The 14,932-nt window shown below is 43.4% G+C and overlaps 1 protein-coding gene across 1 annotated transcript in view; it reads left to right on the top strand.

The window, feature by feature from the left end:
- POP1 (POP1 homolog, ribonuclease P/MRP subunit) overlaps window positions 1-12,814 on the top strand; it is a gene marked incomplete at both ends in the record, with an annotated part of 33,252 nt that extends 20,438 nt beyond the window's left edge. The window contains 5 exons of the mRNA XM_080694630.1: window positions 323-438; window positions 2,849-3,040; window positions 4,741-4,895; window positions 10,285-10,641; window positions 12,178-12,814. Of these exons, the coding sequence (XP_080550756.1) occupies window positions 323-438; window positions 2,849-3,040; window positions 4,741-4,895; window positions 10,285-10,641; window positions 12,178-12,814 (1,457 nt within the window). The remainder of the gene's footprint in view (window positions 1-322; window positions 439-2,848; window positions 3,041-4,740; window positions 4,896-10,284; window positions 10,642-12,177) is intronic.
- Window positions 12,815-14,932: the final 2,118 nt, after the last annotated feature.

Raw genomic sequence — 14,932 nt, 5'->3', positions numbered from 1 at the left:
AAAGGAATGGAGAAATACGATTTATAAAAAAGAATAAAGCTCAATAAACATGGTCTGTACGAGACTTGAGATAGGGAGCAGAAGATGACCTGTTAGAATTAGATTATCTTAAATGTGGAATTAGGTGGTTAATAACTGAAAGAAAATGTTTAGCAGCCTTTTGCTGTTTCATAGACTATGAGCCAACTCATAGTTCCTTAATTCCTTGTTAAGTAAATGCCTATAAAATATTATCTTATCCTAAAACGTCTACTCCCAGCATGCGGAATTGATGTCATTGATCTAAGGATGTGTTTTGAAAGCTGTTTCCTTTCCCTCTTAGACAATGAGAAAGTTAGACAGCTGCTCCTGGAGGGTGTGCCTGTGGAGTGTGCGCATAGCTTTATCTGGAACCAAGAGATCTGTAAGAGTGTCACAGAGAATAAAATCTCAGATCAGGTAACTAACAGTGTGAGGATTTCTGGTAAATCATGAATGATTTTACATTTCCATCCTTCTGTAGACCATAAGGAGTAATTTTTATGCCTTTTAGAATCCCATAGACTTCCTTTTACTTTCAAACAACTTACTGATTGCTTGCCTACTCATTATTTTAACATACTGTGTTAAAATACTACGTATGATAGTATAACATACTTTTTTTTTCTTTATTAGGGAAGAGGAATCTCTAGAAAAAAATACAGATTTATTTATTTATTTATTTATTTATTTATTTATTTATTTATTTATTTATGTGGTACTTGGGATTGAACCCAGGGGCATTCTACCTGCAAGCTACACTCCCAGCCCAATTTTACTTTTTATTTTGAAATAGGGTCTTGCTAGGTTGCCGAGAGTCTCATTACTTGCCAAGGCTATCGTTGAACCTGTGATCCTCTTGTCTCAGCCTCCCCAATACCGGGATTATAGGCGTGTGCCACAATGCCCAGATTTATTCTTGAAGTGATAATCTTATGGTTTAAATATGTTGATCTTTGTTTTTTCTCCTCTTAAAAGTGCTCTAATTTTGTAATGACTGAGCTCTTACCAGAGCCAGGCATTAAAGTGCATGCTGGGATAGATGTCTAGGATATGGCTGAAGTCCAGGGCACTAAGGAAGCTTAACAAAGGAGACTGAGCCCAGACTAGGCAAATGGAGACCCGCTGAAGGAGCTGGCATTTGCACTTACTTCAAGTGGAAGTCAGAATTATCTAGACTTCTTGGGGACTGGGGCAAGGCTGTAGTGGAGAAAGGGTTTCACGAAGTAAGAAGAGCATGTGCAGTGGCCCAGGCCAAACACAGGATGGTGTGTTCATGAATCTCCAAGTAGTTGGGATCTGGGAGTCGGTAGTAGGGTGGGAGATGAAACTAATGTGGTAAATAGGTGTAGATCATAAAAGACCTTGAGGCATTCTGAGGATTTGGACTGATGATATAGGGTACCAATAAAGGTTTTAAGTGGGCCGTGACATGATGAGATTTTACTCTGGCATTCAAGTGGAAGGTTGTTAGCCTGGGATAGGATGGGACTGGAGAAAGGTGTGTGGGATGGATGGCTTAAAAGAGACCCTTGAAACAATCCAGACAGGACATGACGGGCCTGAATTTACCGCAGTGTAGCTGGATTAAAGGGTTAGGGTTTAATACATATTCCTAGAAGTAAAATTGAGAAGACTTGGTAGTTAGCTAGAAGATGAAAGATAAGAAAGGAGACTTTAGCTTCTAATATTCTAGCTTCAGTTTAGAGCCACAGCCACATTTAATTTGTTCACTACTGTACTCCCATTCCCAGGTTCTAGAAAAGTGCTTGGCACCTAAGAGGTGCTCAGTAAATGTGTGAATCAATGAATGAAGGAACTGTGAACTCTGGCATCGTTCAGCTGGATGGGAGATGCAAGAGGAAAGCTAATGCAGTGGGAAAGACAGGGTGCTTCAGGGGCAGCGGCATTTACCAGGAGCAGAGGTCTGGGAGCGTCTCAGTCCCGGGTGGAGAAGTCAGGGCAAAAGAGAAACATTTGGGAACTCACAATATACATACATACATACATACATACATACATACATACTTATATGTATATGTGTATGTATATATATATATATGTATATATATATATATATACATATATATATATGTATATATATATATATACATATATATATATATATATATATATATTGACAGCGGAAGCTTGAGCAAAGACAAGAGGAAGAATCAGGGCTTGGTCATGCCTCCGAAAGGGTCTGTGAGGTCACAGTGAGGCCGCGCTGAGTCAGTGTCTTACGTAGCCTTCTCCGTTGGGTGGCAGCCCTCTCACCTACCTGTGCGTCTCTTTATAGCTTGTAAGAAGAGTCTGGAAGAACATTATTAGCCCCTCCTAATTTGCTAAACAAATAATTTATAGCATCTTCTATTTTAGACCATTCAGACCAGTGAGTTTTCTGAAGAGACAGTATTTTGCCAATTGTTTATCTTTGAGAAGTTGTCATTAATTGTCTTTTTTTTTTCATGAAAAAAATCTTGATCTAAGTAAATATAGGGGCTGAGTATCACAATAAGATTAATTTTGATTTAAGAGATCAGCAGAATGAATGTATATCACTTTATAACTTTGAATTATCTAGTATGTTCTCACCAAATTTAGCAAATTTAAGACAATTTGGCATTTTTACCAAAGACTTTGTATAGAGTAAAATATGTATAGGAGGAATACTTTGTCTTTATAATGGTTTGCATTTATTTATTCAGAATCTTTTTTATTTTTCCTTTTTATGGGAGTATTTAATTTTGTAAAGTTTCATGTAAAGGAAACCCAATAGGGTTTCCTAGAAAACAGATTATTTGTCTTGAATTATTTTCTTCCACTTTAGGATTTAAATCGAATGAGAAGTGAATTGCTGGTGCCTGGCTCACAGCTTGTTTTAGGTCCCAAGGAATCCAAGATACCTATACTCTTGATTCAACAGCCAGGAAAAGTGACTGGTGAAGACCGCCTGGGCTGGGGGAGTGGCTGGGATGTCGTGCTCCCGAAGGGCTGGGGCATGGCTTTCTGGATTCCATTTGTAAGTGGCTCTTTGATTCTAACCAATAGTTGCAATGCTTCAAATATATTCCTAATATGTACTAAATACTGTTTTAGACTTTATGTAGTTTATGGGACCACCTCTTAAGAGATAGGATACTTTATACAAAGAGCCCTCGGAACCAGGTTCTCATCAATAAGACCTGTGCTGACATATTGTGAATTTTTGAAGTGGCTTTTTTTTATATAAGTACTGGAGATTGAACCCAGGGGCATTCTACCTCTGAGCTACACCCCCAGTCTTTTTTTTTTTGAAACAAGGTCTCACTAAATTGCGAAGGACCTCGCCAAGTTGCTGAGGCTGGCCACGAACCTGAAACCCTCCTGCCTCAACATCCCAAGTACTGGGATTACAGTGTGTGTCATCACACTCCGCTCTGATTTTTTAATAGTAGCAACAGTGTTATGTTTTCATCTTGAGGAAATTTATTGTAGTTTAAAAGCAAAAGCCAATTTTTAACAGATGTATAGAATATGCTGTTTTGTTTTTTAAATGTTAATTATAACCATATAGTACTCCTATTTATTAACTGCCGCTAAAAAATATTATTAAAAATGTGGGTTTTTAGCCAGGCATGGTGGCACACGCTTGTAATCCCTGCGCTTGGGAGGCTGAGACAGGAGGATCGCACAGGTTCGAAGCCAGCCTCAGCTACTTAGTGAGGCTCTCAGCAACTTAGTGAGACCCTGTTTCCAAATAAAATATAAAATAGGTTTGGGAGGATATCCTGGAGGTAGAAGGCCCCTCGATTCCATCCCCAGTACCACCAAGAAAAATAAGTGTTTTTTTCTGATTAGCTTAAATATTACTTAATGCTAGATGTTGTAAAAAAGACATGTCAGACTGTTAGATTTATGCAAGTAATTATGCCCAGGGCATGGAACAATGAGTTAATTGTTTAGGAGTGGGAGTATTTTTAAGTAATTACACTTAATTTTTTTATTATAAAATGTTTCAAGTGTAGAAAAAACATACTGATGAGTGCCAGTATACCTTTTACCTGGCATCCAGATTAAGAACAGTACAGATCCACTGGAAGTACTCTCTGTGCCTCTCCATTCTCAGTTCCCTCCTTCCTCCCAAAGTAATCACCATTCTGATCTGGGTGTTTGTCACCACTGTGCATATTTCTATAGCTTTATTAAATGTTTGTATCCTACAATAGATAACTACATTCGACATGGTTTTTTTTTTTTTTTTTTTTTTTTTTTTTTTTTTTTTTGTGGGTCTGGGGCTGGAACCCAGAGGCATTTAACCTCTGAGCTACACCACCTGTCCGATTTTTTATTTTGAAACAGGGTTTCACTGAGTTGCGAAGGGCCTCACTAAGTGGCTGAGGCTGTCCGCGAACCGTGATCCTCCGGTCTCAGCCTCCCAAATGCTGGGATTACAAGCGTGCGCCACCACGCCCGGCCATTTGACATGTTTTGAACTATAAATCTCACTGTATCTGTGCTTTTGTAACTTGCTGTATCCACTTGGTATTGAGGTGTTTCCACACTGATCGATGCTCTGCTCCATTCCTTTCTACTGTGGCTTGGTGATGGATTACAGGATCATCCCACTGTGTATAGTCTCATGATAGGCATTTAGGTTGTTCCCCGTTTACCCCATACAAACAATTAAGCAGTTTCAATTTCAGCTGGTAAATTGACAATATCGTTTGACCTTCCTTTCAGATCTATCGAGGTGCAAGAGTTGGAGGATTAAAAGAGGCTTTAGTGCATTCCCAGTATAAAGGATCACCTAACATCCCAGGTGATTACCCAGACTGCCCTGCAGGGGTTCTGTTTGCTGAAGAGCAGGCCGAGAACCTTCTTGAAAAGTACAAAAGGTAAAGCACTCCCTCTCCAGTCTGGTGCTGTCTTAGGAGATGAGAAGAATTGCTGGCTCACATGTACTAGTAGTTTGTGGCTGGCTTCAGTAACTCCATATGCAATGTGGAGTTGTCATGAGCTTTCTCTTTAGTATTACCAAGAATTAATTAAGAAGATACTACTTACTGTTTTCTATCTGTCTGGCTTTTATAGGCCTAACCCGGTCATGACCTGTCTCTTGGTTATTTGCAAATTTCAATAGTGGAGTATGCCGATACTGTGAGCAGGAGTTTCAGACTTGCTAATAGATTCTACTACCCTCACCCGTGGATGTGCTTTTATTTATTTATTTTTTGGTGGTACTGGGTTTTCTGGAAGCCCTTCTACCTCTGGGCTACACTCTCAGACCTATTTTTTATTCTTTATTTGGAAACAGGGTCTCTTAAGCCAGCGCAGCTGGCTTCGAACCTGCACGATCCTCCTTTCCCCGCCTCCCAAGCATGGGGTACAAGTGTGCGCCACCACGCCCGGCTTATAGATGTGCTTTTAAAAAATTGATTGTGGCCGGGCGTGGTGGCGCACGCTTGTAATCCCTGCACTTGGGAGGCTGAGACAGGTGGATTGCACAATTTCGAAGCCAGCCTCGGCTACTTAGTGAGACCCTGTTTCCAAATAAAATATAAAATAGGTCTGGGAGTATAGCCCAGAGGTAGAAAGCCCCTGGGTTCCACCCCTAGTACCACCAAAAAAAAAAAAAAAAAAAATTGATTGTGTCAGGCATGGTGGTGCGCACACTTGTAATCCCTGCATTTGATTTGGGAGGTTGAGACAGGAGGATTGCAGTTCATGGACAGCCTCAACTACTTAGTGAAGCCCTTTGCAATTCAGTGAGACCCTATTTCAAAATAAAGAATAAAAAATAGGGCTGGGTGTGTAGCTTGGAGATAGAATGCCCCTGGGTTCCATCCCCAGTACCACACACACACACACACACACACACACACACACACACACACACACACACAAAAATTGATTGGAAAGCAATTTTAAAATAAAAACATTTATAAAATTTTAATGAAGCTATTGGAAATAGGTAGAGAGATAAACACTATTTTTATATTTCAGTATCTTTTCATCTAAACTTTCTTTTCTTTCGTTGGAAATGAAAAAATAAGATGCTCTATTTCCTTTATATAGAGCAGTACACGCAAACATTAGAAACCTATATTTCCAATAAATTGTTGCCTTCTAGAAGCACAGAACTAAACTAACTCTCTGTTTTCTCTACGTCTCTCTCATTTGTTGTGGCATCTGCAATGTCTGGCCAGTGCTGGTGCCTGATAGGCCTTAATATCTTTTATTTGTTGTTTGATGAACAAATGAATAATTGAATGTTTTAGTTCGATTGTGGACTCCATGAGGGTCATTTATGTCTCCCCATTCGCCATGCAACCACAGACAGGCGCAGCCCCTGGCTTTTCAGCCATTGTTGAATGATGGGCAGGTGAATGACCGTGTCTTCCTAAGTTGCCTGCCCTGCTCTTTGAGGGCTGCCGTCTGCCCACTGTCCTTGATACCTGGTGGAAGTCCTCTCTTTTCAAAAACAATAATTGATAATACTTCTTACTGTAAAACCTTTTTTAAATGTGGTACCGGGAATTGAGCCCAGGAGCATTCTACCTCTAAATTACACCACTAACCCTTTTTGTTTGTTTGTTTTGAAACAGGATCACACTAGGTTATTGAGGGTCTCACTAAGTGCTAAGGCTGTCTTTGAACCTGTTATCCTCCTGTCTCAGCCTTCCAAGTCCTGGGATTACAGGTGTGCACCACTATGCCTGGCTCTGTATAAACTTCTTAATGCATGTATATTTTACGTACATACACTTTTTTTTCTTGGCAGTGCTAGGGATTGAACCCAGGGTCACTCTGTCACCCTACCACTGAGCTATATTCCTATCCTGTTTATGTTTGTTGGTTTTTTTGTTTATTATATTTATGGTATTGGAGATGGAGCCCAGGGGCATTCTACCTTTGACTTACATCCCTGGCCCTGTTTTATTTTTATTTTGGATCAGAGTCTCGCTAGGTTTATAAGATTCTCACTACTGGCTGAGGCTGTCCTTGAACCTGTATCCTCCCAAGTATTGGGATTATAAGCATGTGCTATTATGCCTGGCTATGTTTATTTTTAGAGATAGGGTCTCACTAAGTTGCCTAGGCTGGCCTCGAATTTGTAATCTTCCTGCCTCAGCCTATAGGCATGTGCCACTGCACTCAACACAATTTGTTTGTTTTTTTTAATAAAAAGATCGTACTCTACATACTATCTGTAAAACTTGCCCTTTTCATTTAACAACATACTGTGGATCATTTTCCCATATCAATAAATATGACTCTAAACCAACTGTTGGCAAATGTTTTGGTAGAGGGCCAGGTGAAAAATATTTTTGGTTTTGTGGATCCTCCGGTCTCCATGACGACTACTCAGCTTTGCCGTGTGGCACGAAAGCAGCCACAGATGACAGAAATGAAAGGGCTTGGCTGCGTTCTAGTTGGACTTTACTTATGGACACTCAGATTCAGGTTTCACAGAATTTTCATGTGTCATCAAATATTATTTTTTGCTTTTTTCAACCATTTAAAAATTTAAAAGCTATTCTTAGCTCATGAGGTGTACAAAAACAGTGGGCCTGATTTAGCCTGTGAGTCACGGCTTGCCAGTTCTCGCTCAGAATAGAACTTTGAGTGATGCCGTAGGATTACCGTGCTTATCAGTGGCCCTCAGTCACTCTTTAGGTTGTTTCCAGTTTCTTGGTAGGCTCGTCTGTGGATACATCTATTTGTCTGACTAACTCATTCATTTAACAAATCCGTGTTCAGAGCCCACTGTGGGTTCAACAGCATTCCAGGCACTGGCTTTTCAGCAGGGACAAGGCAGACAGACTGTCCTGACTGTGGATCCACTCTTTACTGAAGCACGTTTCTGGGCTGGTGGGGGATCCAGGAGAGGGCAGAGAGGCTGAAATACAGAGCAACCCCCTGAGCAGGGAAGAGAGAATGGGGTTCAGAGTACAAGCGAAGGGGTAGCTTCTGATAGGATTGGGTTCAGTTTTTACGTACGTGTGTGTGTGTGTGTGTGTTACTAGAAATTAAACCCGGGACGGTTCAACCTCTGAGCTGTTTCACCCATTTCTATTTTATTTTTTATTTATTTATATTTATATATTATTATTATTATTATTATTATTATTATTATATATTATGGTGGTACTGGGGTTCCTGGAAACACTGCTACCTCCAGGCTACACTCCCCGACCTATTTTATATTATTTTTATTTGGAAATGGTCTCTAAAGCCAGTGAGGCTGATTTCAAACCTGCCTGATCCTCCTGTCTTTTCGCCTCCCAAGCGCGGGGATTACAAGCGTGTGCCACCACACCCGGCTTATTTTTTATTTTGAAACAGAGTCTTGCTGAGTTGCCGAGGCTGGCCTTGAACATGTAGTCTTCCTATCTCAGCCTCCCAAGTACTGGGATTACAGGCATGTACCACCCTGCCAGGCTCAGCTTTTACATTTTGTAGGCTAGGAGATGGGTTCTACAGTCTGACTACAGATTTATGTGGCTTAGATGCTGGGGTAGATTGTGTCTTCTTAATGACCAATGGTGTGAGTTACAACAAGGGGGAGGTACCCTTAGATTTGAGGGGAGAGGCATTATTGTAAACAGTTTTCTTGGAGAGTGGAAGTTTGACTTGATTGAAAAAATAGAGGATTCATAAGAAGTGCAGGAGTGTGTCCTCTTGAGTTTTGTGTAAAGTAAGACCAGTCAGCCCACCGGGCTCTTCCCCAGCGATGTGCTGGCCTGGGGCACTGAAGTCAGTGTAGCTGGGGTGTGTGTCGCCAGATGGAGGGGTTGAGAGCTCCTGTGAGGGAGGGACCGTCAAGAGTCATGGAATCTGAGCCGGGCGCGGTGGCGCACGCTTGTAATCCCTGCTTGGGAGGCGGAGACAGGAGGATCGCGCTGGTTCGAAGGCAGCCACTATGGCCTAAGAGACCCTGTTTCCAAATAAAAAAGTATAAAAAATAGGTCTGGGAGTGTAGCCCGCAGGTAGAAGGGTTTCCAGGAACCCCAGTACCACCAAAAAAAAAAAAAAAGAGCCATGGAATCTGAGCTGATGGGGTGATGCGGGTGCTGTGGGGAACGTGAGGAAGTGGTGGCTGCCGGGGTTGAGGGGGAGGAGACCTGGCTCTGCGAGCATTATACATGAAATTGAGATTTTTTTTGTGTGTGTGGTACCAGGGATGGAACCCAGGGCCATTTTACCTCCCACCCCTAGCCCTATTTTTTAGTCTTTTTATTATTTTTGGAACAGGGTCTCACTGAGTGCAAAGGGCCTCACTAGTTAAGGCTGTCTGTGAACTGCGAGCCTCTGATCTCAGCCTCCTAAATGCTGAGATTACAAGCGTGCACCACCACGCCTGGCTGAAATTGAGATTTGTAAGGTGGAGTGAGTTTGGCAGCCTGAGTTTGGCAGACCAACCTCAGGTCTGACCAGGGGTTGAGTGTTGAGGTGGGATGAAGTCAAGGCTACGAAGCGCTCGGTACTTGAAGGATGGTGTATATAGATGCGGAAGCCACTGGGAACAACAGGTGTTTGGGATGGAGGGGAAGGTGGGACTGCAGGTGAATTGGGGTACCTTTCACAGTCGAAAATGCTATTGTTCTTTGCCCTACCACTGCCAGGAACCTAACCCCCGTGGATGTAGCTGTGGACATCAGTGTATTCAGGGTCTTTCCCTGCAGCATTGTTCGTAGAAGCAAAAGCTGGAAAACAGTCAAAATGTCTTCCAGGAGAGGACTGTCTGAATAGGGTATTTTCATTGGGTAGAAAAAGATAGACAGCCTTCTACAACACGGAGCCTGATGTATTGATATAAAATGGTCTCCGAGATATTTTGCTAAATGGAAAAAGTGAAGTTAAACAAAAAGTATGGCTGTTCCAGATGTCACCATTTGTATAAAAGTGGGTAAAAAGAGATATCTGAATATACATGCTTGCACATGTCTAAAATGTTTGGACGGACACAGAAGACACTGACAGTGACTTTGCCTCTGTGGAGAGCAGCAGGAAGGAACTGCCTGTGACCTGCCCAGCTCTGGGGCACCGAGCTCCTGAGCTCTCGGGCTTGTTCAGTGGCCACATGGGCTACTTTGTGCATGTCTTACCTGTCAAAGACAGGAGAAAACAAGCTTGGCTCGTAGAGGTGACTCTTTTCTTTATCAGACATTTCTTGGAAAGCCTTTTTGTGTGTTTGTTGGCTAGAGATGAATTTGAATGGCCATACTTTGATTAACTGTCCATTCCTCACATGTTCAAAGTCGGTTCTTTGTGTTTCATCAGACGCCCTCCTGCCAAACGGCCCAACTATGTGAAGCTCGGCACGCTGGCACCTTTCTCCTATCCCTGGCAGCAGCTAACTCAGGACTGGGCGTCCAGAGTCCAGACCCAGGAGGCACCTTCTGTAGCTTCATCTCCAAGGGGTGACGAGAGTGACTCGGGAAGAAACGAGGTGCCTCGCGCTCCTGCCCTTGAAAGTGCTCATCAGCCACCTGGCAGAGTGGCCATGTCCGTAAACGACCCCAAGGAGCCAGAAGTCATGGACACAGCGTGTCAGGACCAGGCACAGACTGAGATGGTCATGGACCAGGGTGACAGCGAGAGCCTTGTTGCCATCAGGAGTCAGTTCTGCGTTCTTAGGTACGTGTCGGCGACTTCTGGGTACATTTTGGGTGGTTTATTTTTACATTGGACAGGCTACAGGGTGTAAAGATTATTTATGCAAAAACCAAGGGAAATGTATGGACTTTCTGGGAGAGCCAGTGCTTTGGTGTTTCATAGAGGGCCCAAGGAGACAGCTTTGTAGTGTTTTCTTTGCAACAAGAGACTAACTGGTGAACTGCTTGAGATATTCAGGACTGTAGATGTTATCCGTAGTTTGAAACCAAGGCAGCTTTCTCCTATGACCTATCTCATATAGTGTTTGCTCACAAAGAAACACCCTTGTGGGCGAGGCAAAGCTGACAGAGCCTGTGCGCAGAGCCGCCTTTGCTTACATCACTGGATTAGAGCTCTGCCGGGCCCCGCTGAATTCAGTGGATTCTAGACTTAGCCCCTCCTTCTGTAACGTGGTCTCAACAGGAGCTTCCGTATGAGGCGTGTTCAGCTGCCCAGAGAATGTGCCCTCATTTCAAAAAGTGCGCTTCTCTTGGCTTACACTTACTTTTCTGTACATTAGCCTCATAATTTTATATTCTTCTTTCTTCCTTTACATATAACTGTTCTTCAAGCTTTCTTACCTAAATGTTAACTTCTTGCCAGGCATGATTACAGGCACACACCTGTAATCTCTACTTGGGAGGCTGAGACCAGAGAATCACAAGTTTGAAACCAGCCTCAGCAGTTTAGTGGGATGCTGTTTCCAAATATAGGGCTAGAGGTGTAACTTAGAAGCCCCTGGGTTCAATCCCTAGCACCGGAAAAAAAAAAACAGACACAAAAAACAGCTCCTGTTTATTATTATTCTTTCACTGTGATTATAGCCCTGGATCCTATCCCACTATCTTATTTTTCTCTGTCTTCAATTTTTTTTTTTGCTTTTGGTTTTGTACTGGGGATAAAACCTACCTCTGAGCTGCACCCTCAGCCCTATTTTACTTTTGTTTATTTGGTTTTTGTGTGTGTGTGTGTGTGTGTGTGTGGTGCTGAAGATGGAACCAGGGGCATTGTACCTCCGAGCTACACCCCCAGCCCTATTTTTTAGTCTTTTTTTTTTTTTTAAGATTTAAAGGAGTTTATTAAAAAGATAGAAATTCAGAAGATAGTTACAGCCTCATGTTACCCAGGGGTAACATGAGGGGGTGCTTCGAACGAAATCACCCCTCTTTGTTTTTGAAACAAGTTCTCACTAGGTTGATGAGCGTCTCACTACTACTGAGGCTGTCCTCAAACCCGAGATCTTCCTTTCGCAGCCTCCAAGGTACTAGGATTACAAATTTGCGCCTCCACGCCCAGCTTTGCCTTCAACTTCCTACACCTTTAGTCCTTCCATTTTTGAATGACAGATGCATAAAAGGAAAATATTGTCACTAAAGTATTAATGTGCAATTTTAATTTTTTAAATTACCTGCATTCCAGTATACAAAGTCAAATGAACTCTAGTGATGCCTAATCTTCTAACTGCAGTTTTTTCCTTGAACAAAGTATCTTTAATCCTGTGTCTCTGATTTCATGTAGGAATAAAAAATTCCTGAAGCAACTATCAGCCTGGTGCGGGCCTGGCTCTGAGGCCAGGCGGGCAGCCTGGCGGGCTCCCAGCAAAGACAAACAAGAACTGACCAGAGACCTCTCTATCTTGGACCAGTTCCCCAGGGCCCTGGTGTGGGTCAGCTTGTCGCTGCTCAGGAAGGGCAGCCCCGAGCCACACACCATGATCTGTGTCCCAGCCCAGGAGGACTTGCTTCAGCTCAGTCGGGATGGGCACTACTGTGGGCCCCAGGAGCCCCGACACTGCGACCCATTCAAGAGCACAATCCTGAAACAGAAGAAGGAGAAGGAGAAGCTGGAGAGGAGGCAGAGGCGAGGATGTGCGGTTCCCGGGGGCTGGGCAGCTGGGCAGGTGGCTCTGACCCTGGGGCTGTGGCCAGGCCCCCTCCTGGGTGTGACACGGCACTGCTCCAGAGTCCTGCTCGGCTTCGTCACTCAGGGAGACTTTTCCATGGCTGCTGGCTGCGGAGAGGCATCGGGCTTTGTCAGTCTGACGGGATTGCTGGATATGCTGTCCCAGCAGCCGGCGGCCTCGAGGGGCTTGGTGCTGCTGAGGCCGCCCGCCTCCCTGCAGTATCGATGGGCCAGAATCGCGGTGGAGGTGTGAGTGCAGGGCCCAGCCTGCTGGGCAGAGCTAATGACTTTATTTGCCAAGTCCCACAGGTGGAGAGTCCTGCTTTCTTGTGCTCTATTGTAAAATATCATGCGAAAGTCCTTGGAAAGAAGAGTAAAAAACTGATTAGGCTAGTAATGAAATCCAGTAATCCCGTTGGCTTCCGTCTTTTCCTGTCCTTGCTGTATTGCTTGCGAATCGTTGGCATGTATAGCCCAAAGCTTTTGTATTACCATCTCTTGTTCTGTGTGATTCCTGCTGAAGAAGAGCTGCATCTTCTCTTGTTAGGAGTGAAGGGCTGTGGGGCCATTTGGAGACCCCTGGAGCCGTGCGACAGACAACACGGGACTCGTTGCCGAAGAGGAAAAGAAACGTCTGGCTCCTTGGCGTGTAATGTCGGTCCTCTGCGGGCCACGCCCAGTTTTGTGCCGTCGTCAGCATGCAGAGCACCTTGTGCCATAAAGAATGAAATCATGGACAGTTTATAGCTTCCTGTTTTCAGGCAGGCTCGGTTTATGACAGAAGCATTGGGCTGGAATTAAGGTGGGAATCTCTGACTTTATGACGGAAGATAGTTACAGCCTCACGTTACCCGGGGTAACACGAAGGGGTACTTCTTTGTTGTTGACCAACGTGTGATTCTAAGAATTACTTAGTTTTTTTTTTTTGAGAAAAAATGTTTTTGCAAATAGTTTTTCAAAGTCATAGAAGGGCATTTCTCAGTCCGTTTTATGAAATATGTTACTTTAAGAAAAAGATTCCAAGGTCAAGTTAATTTGAGAAGGTCTAGGTTAAGCAAAGTTAAAAATTTTTTTTATTAAAGGATTTCTGGAACCTTCCACTTGATGATGTATATAGTGAATTTCCAGGAAGGTAATAATGCATAATGTTTTAAAAATCTTTCTGACCTCCAAACTCCCTGAAGGATTGGTGTTCTTAGCAACACACTTTGGGCAGTGTGGCTGTACAGCGTCATTGTTACCTTCACAGTACGACTGAAGTGACCAGCTGTTGTCCAACACTGCTGTAGCCCCATCGTCCACGCAGGGCTTGAGAGGGCATAAAGAAACCCCTCATCCTGCCCCTGCAGAGTGGGCTCATCCTGCCCGGCCTTTTCACCTGGAGAACCTCTGACTCATCAGTCCTTAGTTGCTTCAGCCCCTTTCCTGCTATCGATTTCTAGTAGAGCTTGAGTGGAATTTTACAATTGCTGAGTGCATTTAGAGCTGAGCATGGAGGCGCACACTTGTAATCCCAGTACTTGGGAGGCTGAGACAGGAGGATCCCAGGGTTGCGGCCAGCCTCAGCTACTTAGGCCCTCTGCAACTTAGTGAGACCCTGTTTCAAAATACAGAATAAAAAATAGGGCTGGGAGTATAGCTCGGAGGTAGAATCCCTCTGGGTTCAATCTCTGGTGCCACCAAAAAAAAAAAAAAAAGTGTGCAGTTAGGCCTTATGTGTAAATGAATGGGTTTTTGCAGCAGCATCTGACAGTACTGGTCTCGGGTGATCCTTTGGGGAAAAACATTTGATCTGATGACAAATGGCTCTTATTTCTCCTCCCATCATCTCTCTCTCTTTGTGTCTAACCGACTGATGAAAATAGTATAACTAAGCAGTGTAAACAGAATAAATTAAAATGTCACCTGATGTTCAGTAGTGATTATGTGTTGGACCACTTCTCATTGTTTTCTGGGCTCTAAGCCACTTTGTGGCTTAGCTTGCTTTTGGCAGATGTCTGAGTTTGCCCCGTAGCACCTAACCATATTCTGTGCAGCGCCCTGCCTGGGCCCGCAGCCCTGCCCTCAGTGCTGGGCACAGGACACATCGGCAGTTAATCTGCTTTGTGGGTGGTTGGTCAAAAAGCCATGTGCTGAAAGGATAGACTGGCGTTCCTCAAATGTGCTCCTGGGAGCGCTGGCTCCTGATAAAGGTGTAAAGTAAATTTGGGAAGAGCTATATAGGGCATCTTCCTATTGCAGATTTACAGTGAATACTTGCATAGTCATGGTTCAGCATTTCTGTAGAAAGAAATCAGTCTTTCTCCCTTTTTATGTTGCTTACTTATTTGGACAATGCTAGTTTTTTGAAATATACTAGAACACTGGTAGA

The sequence above is a fragment of the Muscardinus avellanarius genome, assembly GCF_963383645.1.
Source record: "Muscardinus avellanarius genome assembly, chromosome: 4".
In the NCBI taxonomy this organism is placed as follows: Eukaryota; Metazoa; Chordata; class Mammalia; order Rodentia; family Gliridae; genus Muscardinus; species Muscardinus avellanarius.
This window is presented reverse-complemented; position numbering and strand designations above follow the sequence as displayed.